The sequence below is a fragment of the Cetorhinus maximus genome, chromosome 20, assembly GCF_964194155.1.
Source record: "Cetorhinus maximus chromosome 20, sCetMax3.hap1.1, whole genome shotgun sequence".
Lineage (NCBI taxonomy): Eukaryota > Metazoa > Chordata > Chondrichthyes > Lamniformes > Cetorhinidae > Cetorhinus > Cetorhinus maximus.
In genome coordinates, this window is record NC_135898.1 from 93484235 (window position 1) to 93509248 (window position 25014).

At 43.0% G+C, this 25014-nt stretch overlaps 1 protein-coding gene across 1 annotated transcript in view; it reads right to left on the minus strand.

Moving 5' to 3' along the window:
• Positions 1-25014, minus strand: part of cusr (Copper-only SOD repeat protein) — a 195286-nt gene that overhangs the window by 31044 nt on the left and 139228 nt on the right. The window contains exons 7-8 of the mRNA XM_078565163.1: positions 21451-21574; positions 3915-4039 (exon numbers count right to left, since the gene is read on the minus strand). Coding sequence (XP_078421289.1) covers positions 3915-4039; positions 21451-21574 — 249 coding nt within the window. The remainder of the gene's footprint in view (positions 1-3914; positions 4040-21450; positions 21575-25014) is intronic.

Consider the following 25014-nt stretch of genomic DNA (forward strand, 5'->3'; position numbering starts at 1 on the left):
CTCTATAGGTTTGGATAGTTAAGGTGCTTTTTTTTTCAAAAGCCTTTTAGTTTTTGTGTTCATTAAGATTAAAATGTCATCACTAGGAAATGGAACACTTTCCCATTGTGGGTATCCCCAATATTTAGCGTTATGAATTTCAAGATCAAGTAAATCAGAGTAGTTAGATATCAGGAAATTTGTCTTCACATAAAGAATAATCAACTTTTGAAATAAATGTCTAGATCGGGTGATAGAGGCAAAAACCCTGAAACAATTAGATGCCACGAGGATTGAATTTTAGGATGACCTTCCTTGTCAGTAATTATGACCTTGTCTCTTTCATTCATGACAAAAGCCTTGAAATTATATTGAAAATATTAACATTTGAATGTTTTGTATCTTTGCATAAAAAGCTGATGGTCATTATTTTAAGAGATATTAGACTATTTAAAATAAATATGTTAATGCTTCTTTAAAACAGTTGATAATGGAATTGTAAGCTATCAAGGAGATCGAGGATACGAGTTTTGGGTAAATAAAAAGATTAGAAATAGTCAAATTGCTTCCTGGAACAAGACCGGGATCTTAAATGGCCCAAATGGAACTGAACAGCCTTTCCATTTCCCTAGCTATCTGTTATAAAATCATTCTTCGGGGTTAGCTATAAATATGCAGGCCAACAAGAGCTGTGAGGAGTTAAATCAAAAAGATAAGAAAATGGAATTTGTTAACATAATAAGGAACATAAAATGGCAAATATCAGTTTTAGAAAAGATAAAAGGAAAACTGAATCGCTGCTGTCAGTATCCAACTCAAACTTCAGTTTGCCACTTAAAGAGATAAATTGCAAAATATTTATAACACTTTGCATTTTGACTAAGAAGGGCTGAATATCATCAAATTTAAAAGCACTCAGGTGGTCTATGTTCTTCAGTTCTGGCTGATCTGCGTACAGCAGAACTGAATAAACGATAGGCTGTAAGACCTTACATCAAGTTTAGCTCATTGATCGATTCAGTTATTGACTTGTGGTCAAGTCAAATTTGACTGCAGTGTTGTTGTTTTCCTTTTCATTTAAAAAAAACCTTGGAAATTTTCTCTCAAACTATCCTCTACCAAAGGCATGGCCTATTTGCCATGGGCAGGTAGGATGCTGGTATAAGTTTGACTATGAAGTTAAAGTTAAAGCCTTTACTCATTGGCCCGAACCCACAAAAAATCAGGCCACAGTCATTTTACATCTCCATTACTAACTGTGATGGCCTGCGAGTTGCCTAGTTCATATTTGAACAACTAATCCCCATTCTTTAATCCCTTCCTACAACCAGCTAAACTTGTTATCTCGAGCAGTTTCCCTTTCAACTCCACTCACTTACTCCTGATCAAAGGTGTCAATCTGGGAATCCTCCTAGGTTCCAACCATACTTGTCTTTTTGTGGTTTATGTGGAACACTCTTTGTTTCAGTCCTATTAAGTAAGTCATTCCTCTCTGTCTTTAGGGCACTACTGCCCTGTTTCTGCTGAATCAGAGGCTTTAAAATCCTTAAAATCCCCCTTTCCATCTCTTTCCCTCAGTTTCTCCATTTCTCTTCTGATGACTATACTTTCTACAACAGAACTTTTGAAATGTCCTTTTTCCCCACTTATTAGTCAACAGGGCTCTCTATAAGGTCCATTTAATTTCCCGTGCTCCTGCTCCGATCCCTTCACCCACCTCTCATAAATGTGACAGTGGGTTGAATTTTGCCGTTGGCGAGCAGGGGGCGGGGCCCACTCGCCGACACGCAAAATGACGCAGGATGACATCGGGGGGAACCCCTGACATCATCCCGCCCCATTTAAATCTTCAGGAAGGTGGGTCCGCAGTAAAATCAGCTGTGTGCCCTCCGACCTGTCAATGGCCAATTGAGGCCATTGACAGGATAATTAGAACAATTAAAGGACCTGCCCGTCCAACCTTAAGGCAGGCAGGCAGGCCAGGAGCCCCGGCGGGCTTCTGAAAAAACATGGAACCTCATCCACCGGCGGGATGAGGTTTCATGTAGGGTTTAACAAACTTTAATAAAGCTTTAGTGAAATTTATTAACATGTCCCATCTTAAGGCAGCACTAAACCTCAGGGAGATGTGCGCACTCTCGCATTTGAGGATTCCCCCACCACCCACATAGGAAGTGCATAGCGCTTCCCGCTGGACGTCACGCTAGGCGGGCTTTAATTGGCCCACCCACTTAAAAGGGCAGCGGGGCCCGCTTCTCCTGCGGGGATCGGCTCCCCGCTTGCCGGAGATTGGGTGGGGCCCGCCCACCCGGTAGGCAGAAAATACTGCCCAGTGTCTCACTGGTCCCCACCAACCTTATTCATCAAATCATCATCCACCACTTACACCTCCTACAACATGATCCATCAGCAAATACACTTCCCTTTTCCACTTTCCAGAGGAACAATGCCATCAATCTGTCTTTCACCACCCCAACCACTGGTCAGTCTTTCTGTATAAATGCAGGGGATGTAACACTGTCCATGCACTTCTTCCTAACCCACTTTCTTGAGCCCAAACAGTTCTTCCATGTGAGACAGCAATTTACACGTACTTCATCTAATCATGCTCAAAGTGCAGTCTCCTCTATATTAGAGAAACCACATGCAGATTAGATGGCCACTCTGTTAAACACATCCATCCTGTTTACAATTATAATCCTGAGATATTTGTGGCAATATTTCTGAGTAAATTTTGGCTTTTCATGTGGTCCAGGATTTTTGAAACCTAATGACCGTGGCCCATAATGAGCTCCATACCTTCCTCACCTAATTAATTGAGGCAGATGATGATCATCAACACATCATTTAGAACCTTCACTGGGACACTTCAAGTTCTTTAGGCAAATTAGGAAGGAGCTCAACATGTGCCATCTTCAAAAGCTGCCATGAGGTGTCAGCTGTGGCTCAGTTCATAGCACCCTCGCCTTTGAATCAGAGGGTTGTGGGTTCATGTCCCACTCCTGGAAAAAACCAAGAACTGTGATTGTACTCGAAAGAGTTGCAATCTGTGACTGTTGATAACTCGAAAGAGTTTCAAAAGCTGCCATTCTTTTGGTATTTTAACCTTGAATTTAGTTACTGATTTGTTTTGATTCAGGTGGGAGTCAGACCTGTAACAGTTCAGTGCAGCTGGTGCTTTTTGAAGTTTCTCTTTCTACATGGCTATCCATGTGTGTTTAATGAGAGTTTTGTCAGTAATTTATATTGCTCTTGGTACAATGCAGCAAATAAATAACAACTTCATGACAGAAAGCGTAAGAAAATAGTGAGATGCACTTTCATTTTCAATGCCAAGGAAAAGTAGATTGGCTGCCATTTTACACCCCAACTGACTTTCTTTTACAGATAGAAACATTGGCCAGTGTGTAAAGTAGCAGCCAATCCACCACTGCCCAGCAGTAAAAGTGAAAAATCACCCTAATGCATTCAGCAGTGGCAGAAAATGTGGTTTCCCCTCGTATGTGTATTCTTATTAGTACCTCGCTCTAGAAATGTATCAAAAATAGCTGCTGGATGCCTAATATTTATGGTTGATGGCGTTGGTGACTTAGAACACAAGTGAATATTCCTGAAAGAAAAGTCTATATTATTATCCAATCACTTAAATGTTTTTTGCATTGGTCTTACTGCCTTTGATGGTATTACATGCAATTATTTTACTCTGTAGGTTGCATCAAAAATAATTAGCACTTAGATGGTCCCTCTAATTTAATAATACATCCAAAAGAGCTTCCCGGGGATCGGAAAAGAATAAATTCAGACACTAAGCTGGGGTTGGGAGAACAGTTAACAGAGTTAAAAGAGAAGGCAAATTCATTGTAATGTCTTTAAAATGCTTTCTTCCCTCACAAAAAATATTGCAATTGCTAAATGGAACATGTTTGAAAACTTGCCTGCCATATAGAAGCTGATTTTCTGGCATCCCTTTGTACTGGCTGCAGATGGGCTCCCTGGTAGTATAGTTACTCGCCAGATAGGAATCCCCAGAACATCAGCAACGGTACTGCGGAATTCATACCTAGAAAGAGAAAAAGAATTTCATTTATTATGTTCAGTATGCGATTTGTGACAAATCCTGATAGTTAAATACCAAACTGTCAGGCACTTTGGGCAACATATTCCCCCCTGTCAGGGCAGATGTGTGGGAGCAGGAGCAGGCTGGCGGGTTCCTGATCGGCGTCCCCGCCATTTTACGTCGGCGGGCCAAGTAAGGCCCGCCCAGCATGACATCCGCTCGGAAGCGCTGTGCGCTCCCTGTGCGGGTGGTGGGGGGAGGGGATTCTCTGAGCTGGGAGTGCATCTTTCGTGCATGCGCATGAAGGAGTGCACAGATCTCCCTGAGGCAAAGTGCTGCTGCAGGGAGATCGCTGGAAGTTTCAAAAATTTTTAGAAGTGTGAAAAAAAAATTCCTGACGTGTCCCCCTCATGTGACACTGTCACAGGAGCTGGGACATATCAATTTCTTTTATTTCAACATTTTGTAAACCTTTAAAATCCCTCATGAAACCTCATCCCGCCCGTGGATGAGGTTTCATGTTTTTTCAGAAGCCCGCCTGGGCTCCCGGCCTGCCCGCCAACCTTAAGGTTGGACGGGCAGGTCCATTGATTACCTCAATTACTTTATTAATGGCCTTAAGTGGCCGTTGACAGATCGGTGGACGCGCAGCCAACTCAGCTCCATGCGCACTGACCTGAAAATGTAAATGACGCGGGATGGCGTTGGGACGCCCACCCTGTGTCATTTTATGAGTCGGTGAGCGGACCCCGTCCTCCACCTGGAGGATGCAGCCCTTTAAGTTGTGAACTCACATCTACAAGGGACTGAATTGAGATTTCCTGAATCTATTTCACATAACCGCATTATAACTGGCAGGAAGAGAAAATCCATCAAATCTGACTGGATTCAAACTCATATCCTCGTTGTTTTCTAACTTCAGCTAAGAAGGCAAAGGACTCACTTCAAGGTGGTAAAATAAATAATAACAGAATGCAAGAATGGGTTGTGTCCTAGGCCCATCCATCTTCAGCTGCTTCATCAATGACCTTCCTTCCATCATCAGATCAGAATTGGGCATGTTCACTGATGATTGCACAATGTTCAGCATCTTTCGCGACTGCTCAGATACTGAAGTAGTCCATGTCCAAATGCAGCAAGACCTGGACAATATTCGGGCTGACGAGTGGTAAGTAATATTTGCGCCACATGAGTGCCAGGCAATGACCATCTCCAACAAGAGAGAATCTAACCATCGCCCCTTGATATTCAATGGCATCACCATTGCTGAATCCCCCACTATCAACATCCTGGGAGTTACCATTGACCAGAAACTGAACTGGACTAGCGATATAAATACAATTTATATCAGCAGGAGAATTTCATTATGCCTCTCATTTACATATCCAAGAGGCCTAATGCCTATTTTAGGCATCTGTCCCAGACATCAACACCATGCAAATTAGCTGCAAGCCATCTCACTGCTCAATTGGTATGCTTTGTATCCAATTTACATCCCAAAAACAGTGAAAGTGCATGCCAATTACTCCTTCTGTGCGTGTGAAACTCTTTAAATGGTACACTTCTTCCTGTTAAAGGGTGTGATTCTGCATTGAGGAATTCCGACAAGCTTAAATGGTCTCCTCCTTTTCCTATCTTTCTTTATAACAATGGTTATGTGTGTGATCATCTGTCCAACATTAGTCTCATCAGGTGATGGATGTTCATGCTAGGGAATTTCTTCCCTCTCAGATGGGCTAAGGTTCCAAGGCAAAAGAGCAGGGGCGTTCTCCCCAGTGTCCTGGCTAATATATAAATATCCTTCAAAAAAACAACACTAAAAAACAGATTATCTGGGCCTTTTATGATTGTTGTTTGTGGGAACTTGCTGCGTGCAAATTAGATGCCATGTTTCCTACAATAGAATCGTGACTACACTTCGAAAGTGCCTTACAACACAAATGGCTAGTATCTTACAAACACTAAAAGCTGAAACCAATAGAATTCCAGCCGTATTCAGGATCTCTGAGCAAATATACATTCACGATATGCTGATATAGTGAGATGAAATAAACAGAGTGAGAGAAGGCTTGCATGGAGCAGAAACACCAACATAGCCCAGTCTGGTCAAATGGCCTGTTTCTTTGCTATATCTTTTATGTCATTCTATGCCAACGTGATATCAATGCAAAAATGTTGGAAATATATAGGTCAATCAAAATATTAAAGAGAAAATGAGAATGACAATACTTCAGGTATGTAGAAATGATGAAAGGGAGGCATTTGAGTAGGATTGAAAAAGAATAGAGAGCAAAGTGGGGAGAGCAGAAAAGGAAAATGACAGAAAAGTAGATAAGGGGTCCAGTGACCTGCAGAGATCATTGATATGAAATGCTTCACCAAGTATTCTTTGGTTTGACATGTTTGCTCTCGAGCTTGAAAAATTGCTTATCAGGTAATATCAATGCCAGTTCAGGTTACCTACTTACACAGCATTACAAAGCCAACACAAACTTATAAGTCACTGATGTTTCCCAATTGACATCCAGGACCAAGAACATAGCTATCCACTTAAAATTAACTGAGCGCTTCTTTTATGTAAGTTTGGGAGCTGACATGACAATTCAAGCAGATGGACCTTTAATGCAACCTGTTCACTAAAAATCAAGGGGAAGAACTTTATATTAAAAATATTCCTTTGCCTCTTAGGTGAGAAACAAGATCTTAACAAAAAAACTGCTTGGGAAGTATCAATCTCCAAAATAATACTCATAATTTCCTGTCCAATTCAGAGGACATCTTAGTTCCTGTTAAAATGAATATGTTGGCACAAAATTTTACCTAAGGTAATCAATCTCTCAGCAGCTTGAACAAATATCAGAAAATTGCACTGTTGAATTCTTTTCAGAAACGTTTTTGTGCTTTCCAAAAGTTTATCGGAAGTGCACAGGTTTCAAATAATGAGCCTGTTTCCCTGACAAAATCAGATGCTAAGTGTGATGACTTCTGATTGAACAGGAATGGCACATACATTATACAGAACCAAACTCTGCTGAGTTTACACTTAACAGAAATAATTTATAATGAAATAATAAAGAGCTGTTTTGATATCAGTTGCAAAGGAAATCATCAACTTGTACAATAACACTGCTAGTAGATTATATTCATCCTTTAAGGAAGATCTCATTGAGGTTAAGTTGATTCGACAATGATATGCCTAAAGTTGGGAAATTTGATAATCCAATAACTAAGCCAGACAGATCCATGCTGTTCCAGGGCACCATTACTGAGCAAGTCTATCTGGAGGATCATAAAGGGGTGGGGTTCCTGTTACTAGGGCTGAGTCTCTTTCTGCTCAGCTCCAGATAACCTGCAGGTTAATAAACGGATTGTCAGAGTAGTTCTAGTTAGCTTTGGGAAACTTACTAGTGCTCTGTGCTGCTAAGTTGTGCACTTGTAGCCAACTAAACTCCAGCTGCACCCATTTAGCAGTTCCTAAAACTTCCTCATTTCCTGGGCAGCCTGCCATCCTCCACACTTTCAATTTCAACTCAACCAATATTCTGCTGTCTGTATCCAAACCTGCTTCAAGCACCATTCTCCCATCACTCCTGTCCTTACTGACCTACTTTGGCTCCAGACTCCCAACACCTCCAATTTAAAATTATAATCTTTGTATTTAATCCCAGCATGTTCTTTCCCCTCCATATCTCTAGCCTCCTCCAGCCCTGTAGGCCCCCATTCCCATAATTCTTTATTCCTCTGGCTGACTCTCACCTCTTGTTTATTCTGCCATCTCTTCAACTTGTCATTGACAATTATGCCTTCAGATGCATGGGTCTCATGCTCTGGAATTCGTTCCCTAACCATTCTGCCTCACCACCTCTCCTTTGTCCTTTAAGGTCCTCCTTAAAACCCACTTGGTTGGCTATACTTTTGGTTACCCTTCCTAATATCTCCCTCTTTGGTGCAGCATTCATTTTAGACTGACTGCATCTCTGTGAAGGATGTTTTCCTCCATTCAATGTAAATTGTTGCTTACGCAACTAGTGAAGCGGTTCAATCTCCCAAACCATATGGTGTTTAGGATGTTTAATATTATATTAAATTTTCATTAAAAATGAACATCAATGCTTGAAAGCAACAGCGTAAACATCTGCTGCAATATAAATCTCCCCACTGGCTGACATTAATTAGCACTTATTCCAGAAACCAAACTAATCTGACAGTTCATTGAAGTGTTGCTGTCACTTTTTGAGTACTATTTTTGACCTCTTCTTTTTATTAATGCTAGTTTCATTATAAACAAATCAGGAATAGAAATTAGGAAAAGCACAATGTGGTATATTCACACCATGCAGAAAGCAGAAGTATCATTAAAAATAAAACATTGGGCAGAATTTTCCATTCTGGAACCTTTGTGCAGTGGCGGGCGGGAATGCTGGCGTGATTCCTGCCAGATCTTCCGCTTTTCATTAGTTGTGCATCAGCGAGGAGCACGTTAAATCTCGTGGCTGGGAGGGCAGGTATTCATCCGCCCCACTGATACCTCATGGGGTCTAAGGTCTTGGCAGCATTTTCAAACAGCAGTCACACACACATTCACTCGCTGTAGTAAAATCAGAAAGTGCTGGAAAGACTCAGCAGGTCTGACAGGGAGACTCCGCAGATGCTGTCAGACCTGCCGATTTTTTTCAGCATTTTCTGCTTTTATTTCAGATTTCCAGCATCCGCAGTATTTTGCTTTTATCTCACTCACTATAGGCCAGGTCTGGGCTCAAGATCTAAATTAGCATGGCGCCCAAAAGAAATAAACCCTCTTCTGCACGGTTCAGAGAGGCTCCCCCTGGAGAAACTCCACCAGGAAGGGTGGGAAGTCCTCCTTCCTTGGGATGGGAGCAAGAAGTCCACCAACCTGACATCGGCCTGAGAGGAGCTCACCAGAGAGATCAGCACCCGTGAGCCACAAAAAAAGGACTGCCCTGCATTGCTGAAAAGGGGTGAAAGATCTACTCCCGTCCACCAGGGTAAGTGAACCTTCTCCTCACACTAAACTCCCATTCTTATAAAGGCATCAGCCGATCTAAGGGTTAGAATCCACAGGGATGTCACACACAACCAGCAGATGGAACATCAGCACTGATTGTCTGCCAGCCACTTTCAGATCCTCATCTCATGGGATCCTGGACAAACGGTGTCTTCCTCCATTACTGGGGAGGGCTCTGCACAGGAGGCATGTGTGCTTCTGGACTGCCCTTTCATCTGTGGTGCTGACAGTCAATCCATCTGTCTTAATGCAGGACAAGATTTCCCAGAGCGAAAGGGAGGGGTTAAAGGTGGAGGCGGGATCCCAGAGTTGAGGACCCTCTTTCTGTATGAGGTACAGGCTGCAGAACCGGCTGGAAATGGCAGAGATTGTTCCTGCATAGGAGGCGAGATTGGCCTCCCCTCCTCAACAACCAGTGAGAGTCCACCCAGTATATATCGGCCACAGACAGACAATGATTATGAGTGACCTATAGTGGAGGAGCTTGTCGAGTCAATCACTAATCATCTCTCTTCTCTATTCCAGCCACCAGCAAGAAAAGGCAAAGGACATCCTTCAGGGCACCTAGCCCCAGTTCAAGGACATCTCAGATGAGGTAGCAGACCAACAGTCTGATGAAAACCCATCACTGTGTTCACCTGGAGATAAGGCTGAAGCATTTGCTACAATCTTCAGCCAGAAGTGCCAAGTGGATGATCCATCTCGGCCTCCTCCGGAGGTCCTCAGCATCACAGGTGCCAGTCTTCAGCCAATTCAATATCAAGAAACAGCTGAAGGCACTGGTGACTGCAAAGGCTATGGGCCCTGACAATATTCTGGCAATAGTACTGAAGACTTGTGCTCCAAGACTTGCCACGCCCCTAGCCAAGCTGTTCCAGTACAGATACAGCACTGGCATCTACCAGGCTATGTGGGAAATTGCACAGGTATGTTGTGTACACAAAAAGCAGGACAAATCCAACCCGGCCAATTACCACCCAATCAGTTTCCTCTCGATCATTAGCAATAACCTGCTCACTGATGCCCAGTTTAGGTTCCACCAAAGCCACTCAGCTCCTGACCTCATTACAGCCTTGTTCAAACATGGACAAAAGTGCTGAGCTCCCAAGATGAGGTGAGAGTGACTGCCCTTGACATCGAGGCCGCATTTGACTGCATGTGGCATCAAGGAGCCCTAGAAAAACTGAAGTCAATGGGAATCGGGGGAAAGCTCTCCACTGGTTGGAGTCATACCTCGCACAAAGGGAGATGGTTGTGGTTGTTGGAGATCAGTCATCTCGGCTCCAGGGAATCACTTCAGCAGTTCCTCAGGGTAGGGTCCAAAGCCTAACCACCTTCAGCTGCTTCATCAATTACCTTCCTTCCATCATAAGGTCAGAAGTGGGGATGTTCACTGATGATTGCACAATGTTTAGCACCATTCGCAACTCCTCAGATATTGAAGCAGTCCCTGCCTAAAGGCAGCAAGACCTGAACAATATCCAGGCTTGGGCTGACAAGTGGCAAGTAACATTCGTGCCAAACAAGTGCCAGGCAATGACCATCTCCAACAACAGAGAATCTAACTATTGCCCCTTGGCATTCAATGGCATTACCATCACTGAATCCCCACTATCAACATCCTGGGGGTTACCACTGACCAGAAACTGAACTGAACTAGCCACATAAATACTGTGGCTACAAGAGCAGGTCAGAGGCTAGGAATCCTGTGATGAGTAACTCACTTCCTAACTCCCCAAGGTCTGTCCACCATCTACAAGGCACAAGTCAGGAGTGTGATGGAATACTCCCCACTTGCCTGGATGAGTACAGTTCCCACAACACTCAAGAAGCTTGACACCGTCCAGGACAAAGTAGCCCGCTTGATTGGCACCCCATCCACAAACGTTCACTCCCTCCATCACCAACACACAGTAGTAGCAGTGTGTACCATCTACAAGATGCATTGCAGGAATTCACCAAGGCTCCTCAGACAGCACAGAGGGATCTGGGTGTTCTTGTGCATGAAACACAAAATGTTAGCATGCAGGTGCAGCAAATAATTAAGAAGGCAAATGGAATTTTGGCCTGCATTGCTAGGGGGTTGAAGTTTAATAATAGGGAAGTCTTGTTACAACTGTACAGGGTATTGGTGAGGCCGCACCTGGAGTACTGTGCACAGTTTTGGTCCCCATGTTTAAGAAAGGATATACTGGCATTGGAGGTAGTTTAAAAGAGATTCACTGAGCTGATTCCTGGGTGAAGGGGTTGACTTATCAAGAACGGCTAAACAGGTTAGGCCTTTATTCATTAGAGTTTAGAAGAATGAGCGGTGGTCTTATTGAAATGCACAACATTCTGGCAGGGTAGACGTTGAGAAGATGTTTCCGCTAGTGGGGGAATCTCAAACTAGAGGACATAGATACAGAATAAGGGGGCACTCATTTAAAACTGAGAGGCAAAGGAATTTTTTCCCGCAAAGGGTAGTGAATGTCTGGAATTCTCTACTCCCGAGAGTTGTGGAGGATAGATCACAGAGTATTTAAAGAGGAGGGAGATAGATTTTTGAAATATTGGGGCATTCAGAGCTGTGAGGAGCTGGCACGAAAGAAGAGTTGAGGCCTGTGGCACAGCAACAATGATCTTATTGAATGGCGGGGCAGGCTTGGAGGGGTGGGGGGACGCGGGACGATGTAAATGGCCTACTCCTACTCCTATTTCTTATGTAATCCCATGACCACTACCATCTAGAAGGACAAGGGCAGCAGACACATGGGAACACCACCACCTGCAAATTCCCCTCCAAGTCACTCACCATCCTGACTTGGAAATATATCGCTGTTCCTTCACTGTCGCTGGGTCAAAGTCCTGGAGCTCCCTTCCTAACAGCACTGTGGGTGTACCCATAGCACATGGGCTGCAGCGGTTCAAGAAGGCAGCTCACCACCACCCTCTCAAGGGCAACTAGGGATGGGCAATAAATGCTGGCCCAGCCAGCAAAGCCCACATCCCATGAATAAATTTTTAAAAACCTGCCGCCTCCACCAGTACAGATACACGCACCTTGATGGGACCTAGTTCTAGAGTAGGCTTGGGTTCACAATCTGGTGATCACCTCACATACATGGGTCCACAGCAGGCAGAGAAAGTGATAGCTGATACCTTGGTTACTCAGAGGACTGCTGCGTGCAGAATCCAAGTCCGATGATGAGTGTCTGCAATCAGTCCTAAGACAAATGTTGCAGATGCAAAGACAGGCAGGGAAAACATCAGGCAGAGTTGTCAGAAGCCAACAACAGACTGGAATGAAGGTTGGAGGAGTTCATCCACGTTGTCTGATGTCATGGCTCTGGCAAGCGAGCGCAGCAAAGTCTCCATGAGAAGAATGGCGGCTGCCTTGGAGACCCAGGTCCAGCAGTTTCTGCCAGATTTGCGCTCAGACCTGCACACTATCACTCTAGCCCTTCCAGTAGTGGCTAAGCGAAAGGGGGACAGGGCACCACAACCTCCCTCAAGGCACTCTTTCTCAAGAAGTGATACTTGGGCACCCAAAGGGAGTCTCCAAGGGTGCCCAGCCAGTCCAAATCTCCTCTGCCCATCAACTCTAGCAGGTCAGGCCAAGGAGGCTGCACCTGCACCGGAGCAGGAGACCCTTAGCTGGCCAGGACCCTCCAGGCCCCCATACGATGCCTGCCAAAGTCATCTAACAACAGGGCATAGCAGTCAGCAGGCTGCCTCCATCTCTGCTACGGATGTCAGGGCTGCACCTAGACATGGCAGTAGAGTAAGGAAAATTAGGAAGTTGTTAATGCACAATGGCGGCACAGGTTTCCAATCGCTGTATATACTTTTCACCTTTATACATATATTTCACTTTTATCCCTCAAAGTCTCCGGTACTGAATGGCTCATCGATGTAATGCAATGTCCCGTTCTCATTCAAATGTACTAAATGCAACCCATACAATTATCTCCCATCTTGTCCCTCAGTTCCATGAAGTCTCAATTTTATTTCAGTCAATTGCCTTTAGTTCCACATCAGCGACTTGAACAAAGGCACTTCCAATGTAAAAATGATGGTTGGACAATGCACATGTAAGCCTTGTATCTGAGGATCACGTTATGTGACTTCATGAGAATTGTTCATCAAGGTTAGTGATTATCCTGATGCTACAGCCCTCATGTCTGTTTTTTGCGGATGTTATAAGTATTTATTGCAACCCACATTGGAGCCTTTTTTATCCAAGTGCGTTTTGCAATGTCCTTTATTTTATGACTGTGAGGTTTTGGTTAAAGTTTCATTCTTTGTCAAGCACAATAGCCTTTCAAGCCTCCCTGCAGTGTTATTTCATAACCACTTTTAAGGCTGAACATTACTTCTTTATTAGTTCACACTCTCCCCATGCATGATGCTGAGCGATGGAAGTTGATTCCACTTGGTGACATTTGAAATGTCTGCTAGATGGGCATGAATGTGCTATGTCAGAGATGTGTGCTCATCCCAATGATGACATCCAATTACCTGTGATGATGTTACTTTGCTATTGAAGGGCTGCATAGCGTTGCTTGACAAAATCTCTCTGTTAGGTCACAGAACACCAATTGATATGGATTTCGTTATATGACTGTGCAGTGTCTTAGGGTTCACATGAAATATTGAACTTTGTGAGATGAACAATCTGGAGGGCTGTCATGCTATGAAAGCAATGCTCTGGCACATCTCCTGAGTGCTCATCAGTATCTATGACGGGACTAACGTAGCTCTGTCTTGAGACGGTCAAACAATAATCATTGATGTAAATAAAAACAAAAAACTGCGGATGCTGGAAATCCAAAACAAAAACAGAAACAGAAATACCTGGAAAAACTCAGCAGGTCTGGCAGCATCGGCAGAGAAGAGCACAGTTGACGTTTCGAGTCCTCATGACCCTTCAACAGAACTTCTGTCAACTGTGCTCTTCTCCACCGATGCTGCCAGACCTGCTGAGTTTTTCCAGGTATTTCTGTTTCTGTTTTTGTTTTTAATAATCATTGATGGATGTTTTTCCTCTACGAGCTGCCTTGTTAGGTTCCTGTCACATTGGCATGAGTGCATTGATGTGTGCAATAGTGTTTCTGCCTCCTGAAGGCTGCTATGACCAGTGAATTTTTCACGCCATGGTTCAAAGAACTGCACTATGTGTAGTTGCTTAAGAGTGAGCGCTAGTGCAGTGCTTGTCCTATTACACAGTGGTCACATGCTGCTTAGGGTACTGCACCTTCCAAGGATGACCCCATGGTTAGGGTTGAAGATGACTAATGCTTCCTCTGTTGCCATTTTGAGATTGAAGGCCTTTCATGAGATATTGAAGATGACAATGAAGGTCTTATTGTCTCCCTTGCATCAAAGCATCAGGAGAACTGCATTCCTATCAGCTTGTCTTCACCTTATTCCTCCTGAAATCTTGTAGTCATGAGGTTGTCATCGGCACATCTTCCACGTTGTGCCTATGCAATGGCATCCTCACGTGGCTTGTCTGAATCTTCACCCTCTTCAAATTCGTTCCCTTCAACATTTTCTCGCCTGAGGAGATGTGTAGCTCCTCCATGTCATCATGTGGCAAATCAACCCCCCTTTGCAGCACAAGGTTGTGCAGGGCGCAACAAATAATGATGATCTGGGACACTCTCTGTGGTACTTGTTGGACAGCCCAGCCTGATTGGTCCAAACATCCAAAACACATCATTAAGAGGCCAATAGTCTGCTCTATTAAGGACCTTATGGCTGAATGTGCAGCATCGTATCTCTCCATAGATACACTCTGTGGATGACAAACTGGTCAATAGTCTTCTATGAGTTGTGCCATATAGCGATGGGTCCTTCTTCTCCTCACTCACAACAAAGCTATCAAGAGGGCAGCGTTGCCTGAAGTCTGCAGTCTCCACTCCTCCTTGTATCTGTGCACATTCCACAGGTCCACAGGAGACTGAGTATCCCCCTCTGACGTGACTGCACATTCACAAAGAGGGTCTTGATCAGGGTGAATACATCAATGTGCCAGAACCAGTACTGTCAGCTTGCCTCCATTAGCCTAGACACTAGCTTAGTCATGACTTTAAGTATTATGTCCTGTAAGCCATTGCTATTAAAATGAGAATATCGAGGCTTGTAGTGCACATGTAGTTTCTGTCCAGCAGCCGTGGCCCTTGATTGTTTGATCATCCTTCCCTTTTACATGCCTCTGTCAGGATCAGATGGCCAATCAGCCCAACTCAAATGTAGCCCCAAAACTTAATGGATTTTTGCATGAGTGCACACCATTAGTAAAGGAGCAATACTCCTTCAAAGGGCATCTGACCCTCAAAACCAGTGCTTAGCTGAGCCTTGTTCTCCATGTCTTGAGCAGATAATTAATAGGGTGCCCCTTCAATCAGCCTGAAATAGTGGTCATGAACATCTCTCACACAGCTTAAGACTCCTTCTGTATTGTTTTTTTCAAGCTTGTTTTCCCAACCTGTCATTACTCAGTGCTCCTAACCTTTGTGAATGTGACAACACCTTCCAATTGCCCCCATCACCCATCAAGTTCCTCCCATCCTCCTCCACAGTCACCACCTCCTAATTCCCATCCCTCCTGTTACTATTTAGCCTCCCCCATTACTCTTGACCCCATCATTGTGAACGTGGATATTCCTGTTCTCCTCCCGTTCCCTTCAATATTGATGTCGCCATGCCTATGACCCCTTCCTTTCTCAAGGCCACCTGCACGCTTACTTTCCGAGACCACCCCCATGAGACCATCCAATACCCGCCCCATGACTTTAAAATTGCCAATTTATTGAATCCAAATGGCTCCTCTGAATGTAACTGTGCTCTCTGCTTCCCGATGCCATGACTCTAACCCTCAGAACCAAAGACCTTAGTTGACTGACCATGTCCTGTACAACATTCTGTGAATGACCGTCACTGTCCAGAGAGGCCTTCCTCCACCAAGACTGGAACCAAGACATGTGTGCCATGCAGAGCACTCAAACATAGCCCACACAGCCCAGGACAGTCTGTTCAATCTCCCACACGACAGCATGGTCTCAGCCCCAGGACAGTCTATTCAATATGTCCCCGACAGCGTGGTCTCAGCCCCAGGACAGTGTCTGACTCTTCCTTGAACGGTCTTATAACTCTTGACCCAGGACAGTCTTTCACTACTCCACTCTGCCCCCTGAACGCCCCCCCACCCCCGCCCCGCACCCACCTCCCCCCCTAAGTCCTGCCTCATTTTTGCCCCTTCCCTCCTATGTTCCACCAACACCCTACAAGTTATGCTTCCGTCTTTCCTCTTTCCTCCCATGTTCCGCCACCCCCTCCCACACAGTCCTGCCTCCGTCTTCCTCCTCTCCGCTGGTCTTGCCTCCCGCACCTAGCCTTGGCGCAGATTGTGGTACAAGCACCCGAAATCTCTCAGCAATGCTGTTAAAGGTAGGCGAAAGCGGCATCTACGTACCATTGATGAAGTGAAGCCCACTAAGTGCACGCCCCTCATATACAGTGGGGAAATTGATCGTTTTAATTATCCGCTGGTGGGGCGCTTAATTTGGAAGGGGAACGTAACTCCAGCAGGTTGGCCTTTTAATAAACATTTATCAGATGCAAATGAATGCAAATGCAGTTCCCGACATAGATCTGCAGGAAACTTGACCTGCCTTTAACCCGCCATCAAAGTCGGGAGAACAAAATTCCAAACTAATTTCCTGCCAGCGGGAAACTGAATTTTGCCATCACTCCACATTCTGTGCCCCAGCCTGTCACGATTCCTGCCATTGGTGGGAGCAGAAAATTCCACCCATTATTTTATAATAAAGGCACTAAAAGCATCACAAAGACTGTGATCTGTACAACAAACGGTTTTCATTCGTGGTAAAGGTTTTTTTGGGGTAGTAAAGAGGTTTGGAGCACATATCTTTATGATTATCTGTACATGTAACCTTGGGCTGAATAATTTGCCGCATTTCAGAAGGTGGGACTCAGGCCTGCAAGAGGATGGATTTCCAACTCTAGCACCTGCCATTGCTGTAGCCCGTATAAAATGGCAATTAGCCAATTGATGACTTCAGAGTCAATTTTAAGGCTGTGACGTTGGAGGATTCACATTTGCCACCCTATCTGAGCAGGAGGGCAGGATGTCTGGCAGCTGTAATCGTTGGCCATCACTTGGAAGGAGGTCACAGTCACTGATGTAAAGGGCTGCCTGGCACAGGGCAGTGTCAGGTGAGCCTGTGAATGTAGAAAAGTAAAAGCCAAAAGGAAGGTTTTTTTTCAGAAAGATTGTCAGGCTTTGTTTGAGGTGTGTTATTATTTTGCAAAGCGTGTTAAATTCTGCAGAGGCTTTGAGTTGATTTTTGCCAGGGAACACAGATGGCATTAAACCTGATCATGCACATGATGTCAAGATATTACAATTGAGCAGCTGCTTAGTAGATGTTTTCCTCCATAGATGGCCGAGACAAGGGAGTGAGGGGAGAGGCAGGGAAGAATGGCCAGAACTGCTCTGCGTTTTGATGATGAATCTCTCCGTGCCCTCCTCCAGGCTGTGCCCATCAGGAGTGAGGACCTTATGCCAGCTGATGGGAAGAGGAGACCTCCCCCTATAACCCGACCAGCCTAAGAGGAGGTGGCCAGGGAGGTCAGCAGCTTGGGATTGTGCCTTGAAACTGGAGGCAATGCAGGAAGAGGCAGAATGACCTCTTGAGATCGGCAAGGGTGAATAAGTCCTCACTATGTGTACTATTGTACAAGAAGATACAGGGAAGGCTCAAAAATGCTGGAGCCTTGTGAGTACCCCTGAGATCCAAGGCAGCATTATGCACCAATGTCACCGTTCGTGGCCCTGATGCCTCTATGGAGGTATCGATGTGGTTCTGGGCAGGTGGCCTTAGGCTTGAGGCTGCCACCCATTGCGTAAATTCCTCCTTTACCTTTGAGACATGATGAAATTAAGCTACCCAAGAGTAGTCCCCCAGCACTGTGTCTCTGTCATCTAAAAGTAGCTCATTCTCTACTTTGCACATCCAATGAAAGCTCTGAAATGCCAATTAATGCCCTTTTTTCTGGATGTTCTGTAGTGTATCCTCCGGCACTATGTATCCGTCAACTGAAGGTAGCTCATTCTCTGCCTATAAACTCGATTGGCAGCATAACTCCTCCTGCGCCTCTGTTGCTGCAGCATTAGGCCTGCATCAACTTCTTGCTCCAGCACAGGTCTACCACCCTCATGTCCGCCAGTGCATTCTGAACCTCGCCATCTGCCCTTCTTCTTTTCCCTCTCAATCTCCTCTTCCTCCTCTTCATTTCCTCCTCACTGGACGATGTGTCTCCCATGAAGACCAGTATTCCCATGCCTTCACTTACATGGAGGCTGAGGTACAGTTGAGTGTCTAAATGCACCTTTCTGCAGGAAAAATGACGTCTTAGAACAGCAAATGTATCCCCTGGAAACGCAGCTTTCAATATCAAATATTGGCAGCACTCACAGCACCCTGAACTGCTGAGGTCAAACTATGGACCCAGCTGGTGACTTTTAACCAATCTGTGAAAAAAGAGAGATCCCACTGGTGCGATTCACACTCTCTAAGTGTTTTATTGCTCACAGCACATATTATTCCAGTAAACTGGGACATTAGCAAACTTAAATAAGCAGCTTAATTGAATTTGAATAAGGCGGACAGGCTCCCAATTTTTAGGCTCGCCTGTCTACTGCATTATTTTGTACAGGCGTGATGATGCTGGGAATGCGACCCAACATCATCAAGCATGATAAACATCTGTGCAGGCATGGTACAGGCATGTTTCCATTGCGTATCACTCCACCCCTTATTTTTCTTGATATTTCTCTCCTCCTGGTCCCTATCTGGCTTTTCCCTTTCTGTGATGAGGAACAGCAAAAGAAGGAAGATTGATTCCAATTAGCTGGCAATTGGATGAAGGTTACAAAAAAAATCATTTTTATTGGATTATGAAAGCAACAAATTACAGTACCACTATTTTGATCTGTGCAATTCTGATGAAAAGATTAATGACTGGAAATGCTAACTCTGTTACTCTCTCCGCTGATGCTGCCTGACCTGCTGAGCGTTTCCAGCATTTTCTCTTTTTATTTCAAATTACCATTACTTTATCTGCTTACTGAAACGAAATCTAATGAGACACACTAGGCTGTCACCTATCCCATCAAAGGTTCTAAGTCTGGCTTGAAGCAACGTGAGGTGAGGTATAATGTGGAACTGAAGCATAGTCAGTGTCTGAAAAGGAGGGAAAGACTGTGGACACAAAGCTCCAAAAGCAAAATGGAGGCAGCGTGAGGTGGCGACACTATGGCATGTAAATTGAGACTTTTCTTTCATTCATTATTTAATTTCATTCCTTTTTTTCAGTGATAAGTAGATTCACATTTTCCTGCTACAATTTTGAATAGATCTTAAATATTTTGTTATGTTTATGAAATTAGAAGAGATCAAAAAAGATTTAAAAAAAGATTTTAAAATTGATAAACTGATCAAACTTAAAAAGGTTAAAATTGCTGGTCAGGATGTATTACATCTATGCATGTTAAAAGAAGTTAGGGAACAGAAGAGAGGCACTATTGCATATGTGTAAAAATTGTTTGCAAAGGGAATAATGTCAGAGGACTGACAAACATCTGATGTGATTCCTATATTTAAAAAGGGAGATAGAACAGGTCAAGGAAACTATAGACCAATTTGCTTAACATTGAATAAGATAATAGAAACCTCACTCAAAAATGTAATAGAAAAACATCTAGAAATAGCAAGTATAATAAAAAGTAGTGAGCACGGATTTTAGGGAAGACTATGCTTGACCAACCCTAATGAATTATTTGAAGTAACAGAAAAAGTAGATAAGGGCAATCTTTGATTTCCAAAAGGCCTTTGATAAGGTACCACATGGTACACTTATGCCCAAATTGAGAACATATGGGGTAAGATAAGAAGTAGCAGAATTGATAACAGAAAAGAGAGAATAGGGGTTAAAGATAGTTACTCACAATTGGTTAAAGGTGGGAAATGGTATTCCATAAGAATTGGTGCTGTGAACACTGTTATTACATAAATCATCTGGACTCAGGAATACAAATTACAATCTCAAAATTTGTGGACAAACTAAAATAATACAAATGAGAACTGTGACAAAATATAGGGAGACATCAATAAACGTGCAGAATGAATGCGTTATTGGCAAATTAACTGTGATATTGTGCACTTTGGTAGGAATAAGAAGAAGGACACTCCTTGGAAAATAAGTTCTAAATGCAGTTGAGGGACAGAAGGAACAGGGGATACTAATACACAAATCACTAAAAGTAGTGATGGAGGTTAATTATGTCAAAAAAAGGCAAACAAAACACTGGGGTTCATTTCTTGAGAGATTGAATTGAGACAATGGCATAGTGGTTTTTTCACTGGACTAGTATTCCAGAGACCCTGGGTAATGCTGTAGGGACCCAAGTTCGAATCCCGCTACAGCAGATGGTGAAATATGAATTCAATAAAAAATCTGGAATTAAAAGTCTGGTGATGAAACCATTGCCGATTGTCGTAAAAACCCATCTGGCTCACTAATGTCCTTTAGGGAAGGAATCTGTCATCTTTACCTGGTCTGGCCTACATGTGACTCCAGACCCACAGCATGTGGTTAACTCTTAAATGCATACTTAAAGTAGTGATGCAGGTTAATTATGTCAAAAAAAGGCAAACAAAACACTGGGGCTCATTTCTTGAGGGATTGAATTGAAAAACAGAGAAGTCATGTTAAATATGTATAGGGTCTTGCTCACATCCCTCTCCTGGAGTACTGCGAACAGCTCTGGTCTCCATATTATAAGAAGGATACAGAGGCATTGGAGAAGGTGCAAAAGAGATTCACTAGAATGATACCAGAAGTGAGAAGTTATACCTCTCAGGAAAGAGTGAACAAACTGGGGCTTTTTACTCTGCAAAAGAGAGACTGAGGGATAAGCTGGTAGAGGCCTTTAAGATTCATGAAGGGTTTGATAGAGTAAACATAAAGATGTTTCCACTTGCAGGGGAGAACAGAACAATGAGCCATAAATATAAGACAGTGATCAATAAATCCAACAAGGAATTCAGAAGTTTCTTTATCCAAAGAATGGGAAGAATATGGAACAAGCTACCACAAGAAGTAGTTGAGGGGACGTTAGGACAAGGGGGAGAAATTAATAGAAGGATATGGTGATGATCTTAGATGAAGAAGGTTGAGCGGAGGCTCATGTGAAACATAAGCACCAGCATGAACCTATTGGACCAAGTGGCTTGTTTCCGTGCTGTAAACACTTTGTAATACTATACTTTGTACTATGTAACTTACTCCAACCTTTCCATGTTAGTCCAATTCTTACCTGCTGAATGAGTCCACTTTCGGAAAAACAAGTGACTTCACTAGATTATCAGCAACAATGTCAGCACAATCCATCAAGGTTTTACTAGGCCCTTTATTGTGAATCACCACCGACCTGCCCACAACTAGAAATAAAGAAACCAGTTATACATTTTCTCAAAATCAAATACCGCAGATGTGGAAATACGAAACAAAAGTAGAAAATGCTGGAAAAGCTCAGCAGGTCAGGCATCATTTGTGGAGAGAGCAACTGCGTTAACATTTCAGGTCAATGACCTTTCTCTCTCCACTGACACTGTCTGACCTGCTGTGTATTTCCAGCATTTTCTGTTGGTGTAAAACATTATCTGTCCTTTTTTAAGTTCATTTCTGCATTTTTGTCCTTTCATTCAAACAATCACTTTCCATTCAAAAGGGAAAACATACATATGGCATCAACGCTGGTTCAGCAAGTAATGGATTTGTACTTGTACTGTATTTAATGGCAGAGGTCTATTCAATGGTAGCCAGTTCCACAAGCAGGAGAAATAGTGTGTAAAGATACCAGTTTGTACTTTGCATAAATGTTTTAGTTAGCTTAGGAATTTTCAGCTGCAGCTTAAGCCATAGAACATTCCTTGGTGGAGTATTAATGGTGATCTTGTAACAGTACTGACACTCATCAAATTCACTACAACTAGAAAGGATCAATATGCAGGAAAGCTTCATGTAGACCATGGATTACTTCTTGTAAAAGTATAAGGGCAATAATATGCCACTTTACAGAGATAACTGCAATTTGTAAAAAGCTTGTATTTTTGGAGATATCCCTTTAAACAAAGTGAAAACAAATTAAGCTTCTGGAAAGGGTATAATTGGAATTCCTGGCTGTGAGATCATTTCTAAGAATAGACCCTATGACTTAAGGTTGCAATTAAAATGAAAGGTTGCTATGGAAATGAAAGCCATGTAATCCAAAAAGGCAAATAGAAGCTAATTGGGAGGGTCAAATTTCAGCCTGTGCTGCCGAACACAAAACTTTTAGTGTGTAGTTCTTCAGCAGGGAGAGAACAGAGAACACATTTACAATATGTTGTGTGCATAATATAGTTATAAAGGGCAGAAATCTATAGACAGAATTAGAGCAGGGATTATGACTTAGAAAATTCTGCTGTTACAGTTTTACCAAAGCCGACCAGGTAGGTCAATGAGGTATTAAAGGAATCTGATAAAAGAGTCTCTGGGGAATCTGTCATGAACCTAGCTAAGGAGATTCTGCAGGAGTGTGCTGTTTTGATGACGACTGTCTCTGGGGAACTGAATGGAGTGAAGCTGCCATTGCAAGTGACTCAAGGACTGAATCCATTGAATGGGAAAACTGAAAGATCCTACATATGGAAGTCAGAGTTTGAAGAACTTTGGGACTGCAAGTGATGCCATATATGTGCTAGGACTGCTGCTGAGAATCACATATGAATTACTCTTGTTCTATCAGTTGCTTAAAGTGAAACTTATTGTTTTTATTGAAATACCATTCCTCCTTTAATGCATGCTTATTTTATGTTGATTTTTATTTAATTGTTACAGTTATGAAGATGTATTATATAAAATATTAATTTATAATGTCATTGGCTGGACATATTGATCTTTTTGAAAAAAAACACTCTTTGCTAAGCAAAGGACACTGGCCTACAGCAGCTACTATGTTGTATTTACGAAGGACACAAGCTGCTTTTTACAGAGACACAGAGTGATGGACCTCTCAGAGAGAGGTCACGTGATCCACCTCTTCGGTGAAAAGATACTGGAGTTTGAATAGTCAGACAGACTGCTACAGGGGCAACAGCCTTACTATATCGCTCTTCCTTCTGAAACCTCACTCATCAAAGTTGAGCTGTTTGTAATTGAAAACCCCACCAGAAGACCTCATTGCTGCAAACCAAGAGTTCTTAAAGTAGAATTCTAAACCAACACCACCGTGTCCAAGAGAAGAGAGAACCAACCAACAGCTACCATGGAAATGGGCCCTTCAACTGCAAACAAGCTTCTGGACAATCCAGTGATTTTTTTTTCTGACTTTACTTGTTACTTTGCCAAGTTTTTAATATCTCATACTCTGCAGAGATTTACCTTTTCTGTGCATGCTTCGTTTGGGTGTGGCGGGGGCGCGGTGTGTGTTGGGGGGAGGATTGTGTGTGTGTTATTTTTGCATTAGTGGGTAGTTGGACATATTTGTGCATTTTAAAATTTCTGCATATTTACTTGGGTGACATTTAGCAATAAAACTAATTCTTTAGAAATATAGGACTGATGAGCAGGAATAGGCCATTCGGCCCTTTGAACTAGCCTCCACTGCTTTGTGGGGAAGAGAATTCCAAAAGCTAATGACCCTCTGAAAGAAAACATTTCTCCTCATCTCCATCTTAAAAGGGAGATCTCTTCTTCTTAAACTATGTGTCCTAGTTCTAGTTTCCCCCCACAAGACGAAACATCCTCCTGTTATCCACTCTGTCAAGCCGCCTCAGAATCTTGTACATTTCAATAAAATTATTGAAATTCTTCTAAATTATTTCTTCTAAACTCCAATGGGTAAAGACCAACATGCTCAACCTTTCTGTGGCAAGGCCCCGTACAACTGCAGTAAAACTTCCCCACTGTTTATATTCCATTCCCCTTGCAATAAATGCCCACATGTCATTTGCCTTCCTAATAACTTGCTGAACCTGCATACTAAGTTTTGTACTTGTTAACTTAAGGAATCCAGCTGGCTTATTTCTTGCACTGAGCTCTAAACAGTTAAATATATATATAAGCAGGTAGCATGCAATTGGGTGTATTTTATAGATCCCCAAATAGTAGGAAGAAGATAGAGGAGCAGATCTGCAAAGAAATTACTAACAGGTGCAAGAACTACAGAGTTGTGATAATGGTAAACTTTAACTACCCCAGTTTTGAATAGGGAGAACTTTCTAAACTGTGTTGAGGTGGGTTTTTTTTCATCGGTATGAGGAAGGAAACTTTGCTGGATCTATTTCTGGTGAATAAAATGGGTCAAATAGAGAATGTCACATTGAGGAAGCATTTCAACAATATTGACCACGGTATCATAAGGTTTAGATTAGCTATGAAGCATTCTAGAATAAAAATATTTAATTGAAAGAGGATTCTTTTCAGAAAATTTAGGAGGGATCTGGCCTAGATATATTGCAATCAAAGACTGGCAAGCAGAAACAAAATGGAACAATGGGTGGCCCTTCAAAGAGGAGATGGAGCCAGTACAATCTAGGTACATTCCCACAGGGAGGAAAAGTAAGGCAACTAAAGCCAGAGCTCCCTGGGTGGTGAAGGAGTTAGAAAGTAGGATGAAAGAGAAAAAGGGTTAAGATGTTAAGTTGACATATTCCAAAGGAGAACCAAGCTGAATATAAAAATTACAAAGAAATGAAAAAGGAAATAAGGGAGGAAAAGAATCAGTGTTAGAATAAATTAGCAGTTAACATAAAAGGGAATCTAAAGGTCTTAACAGTAAAAGGGTTGTGAGATGAGAGGTGAGGTTGTTTAGGAGGCAATGTGGAAATCTACTAAA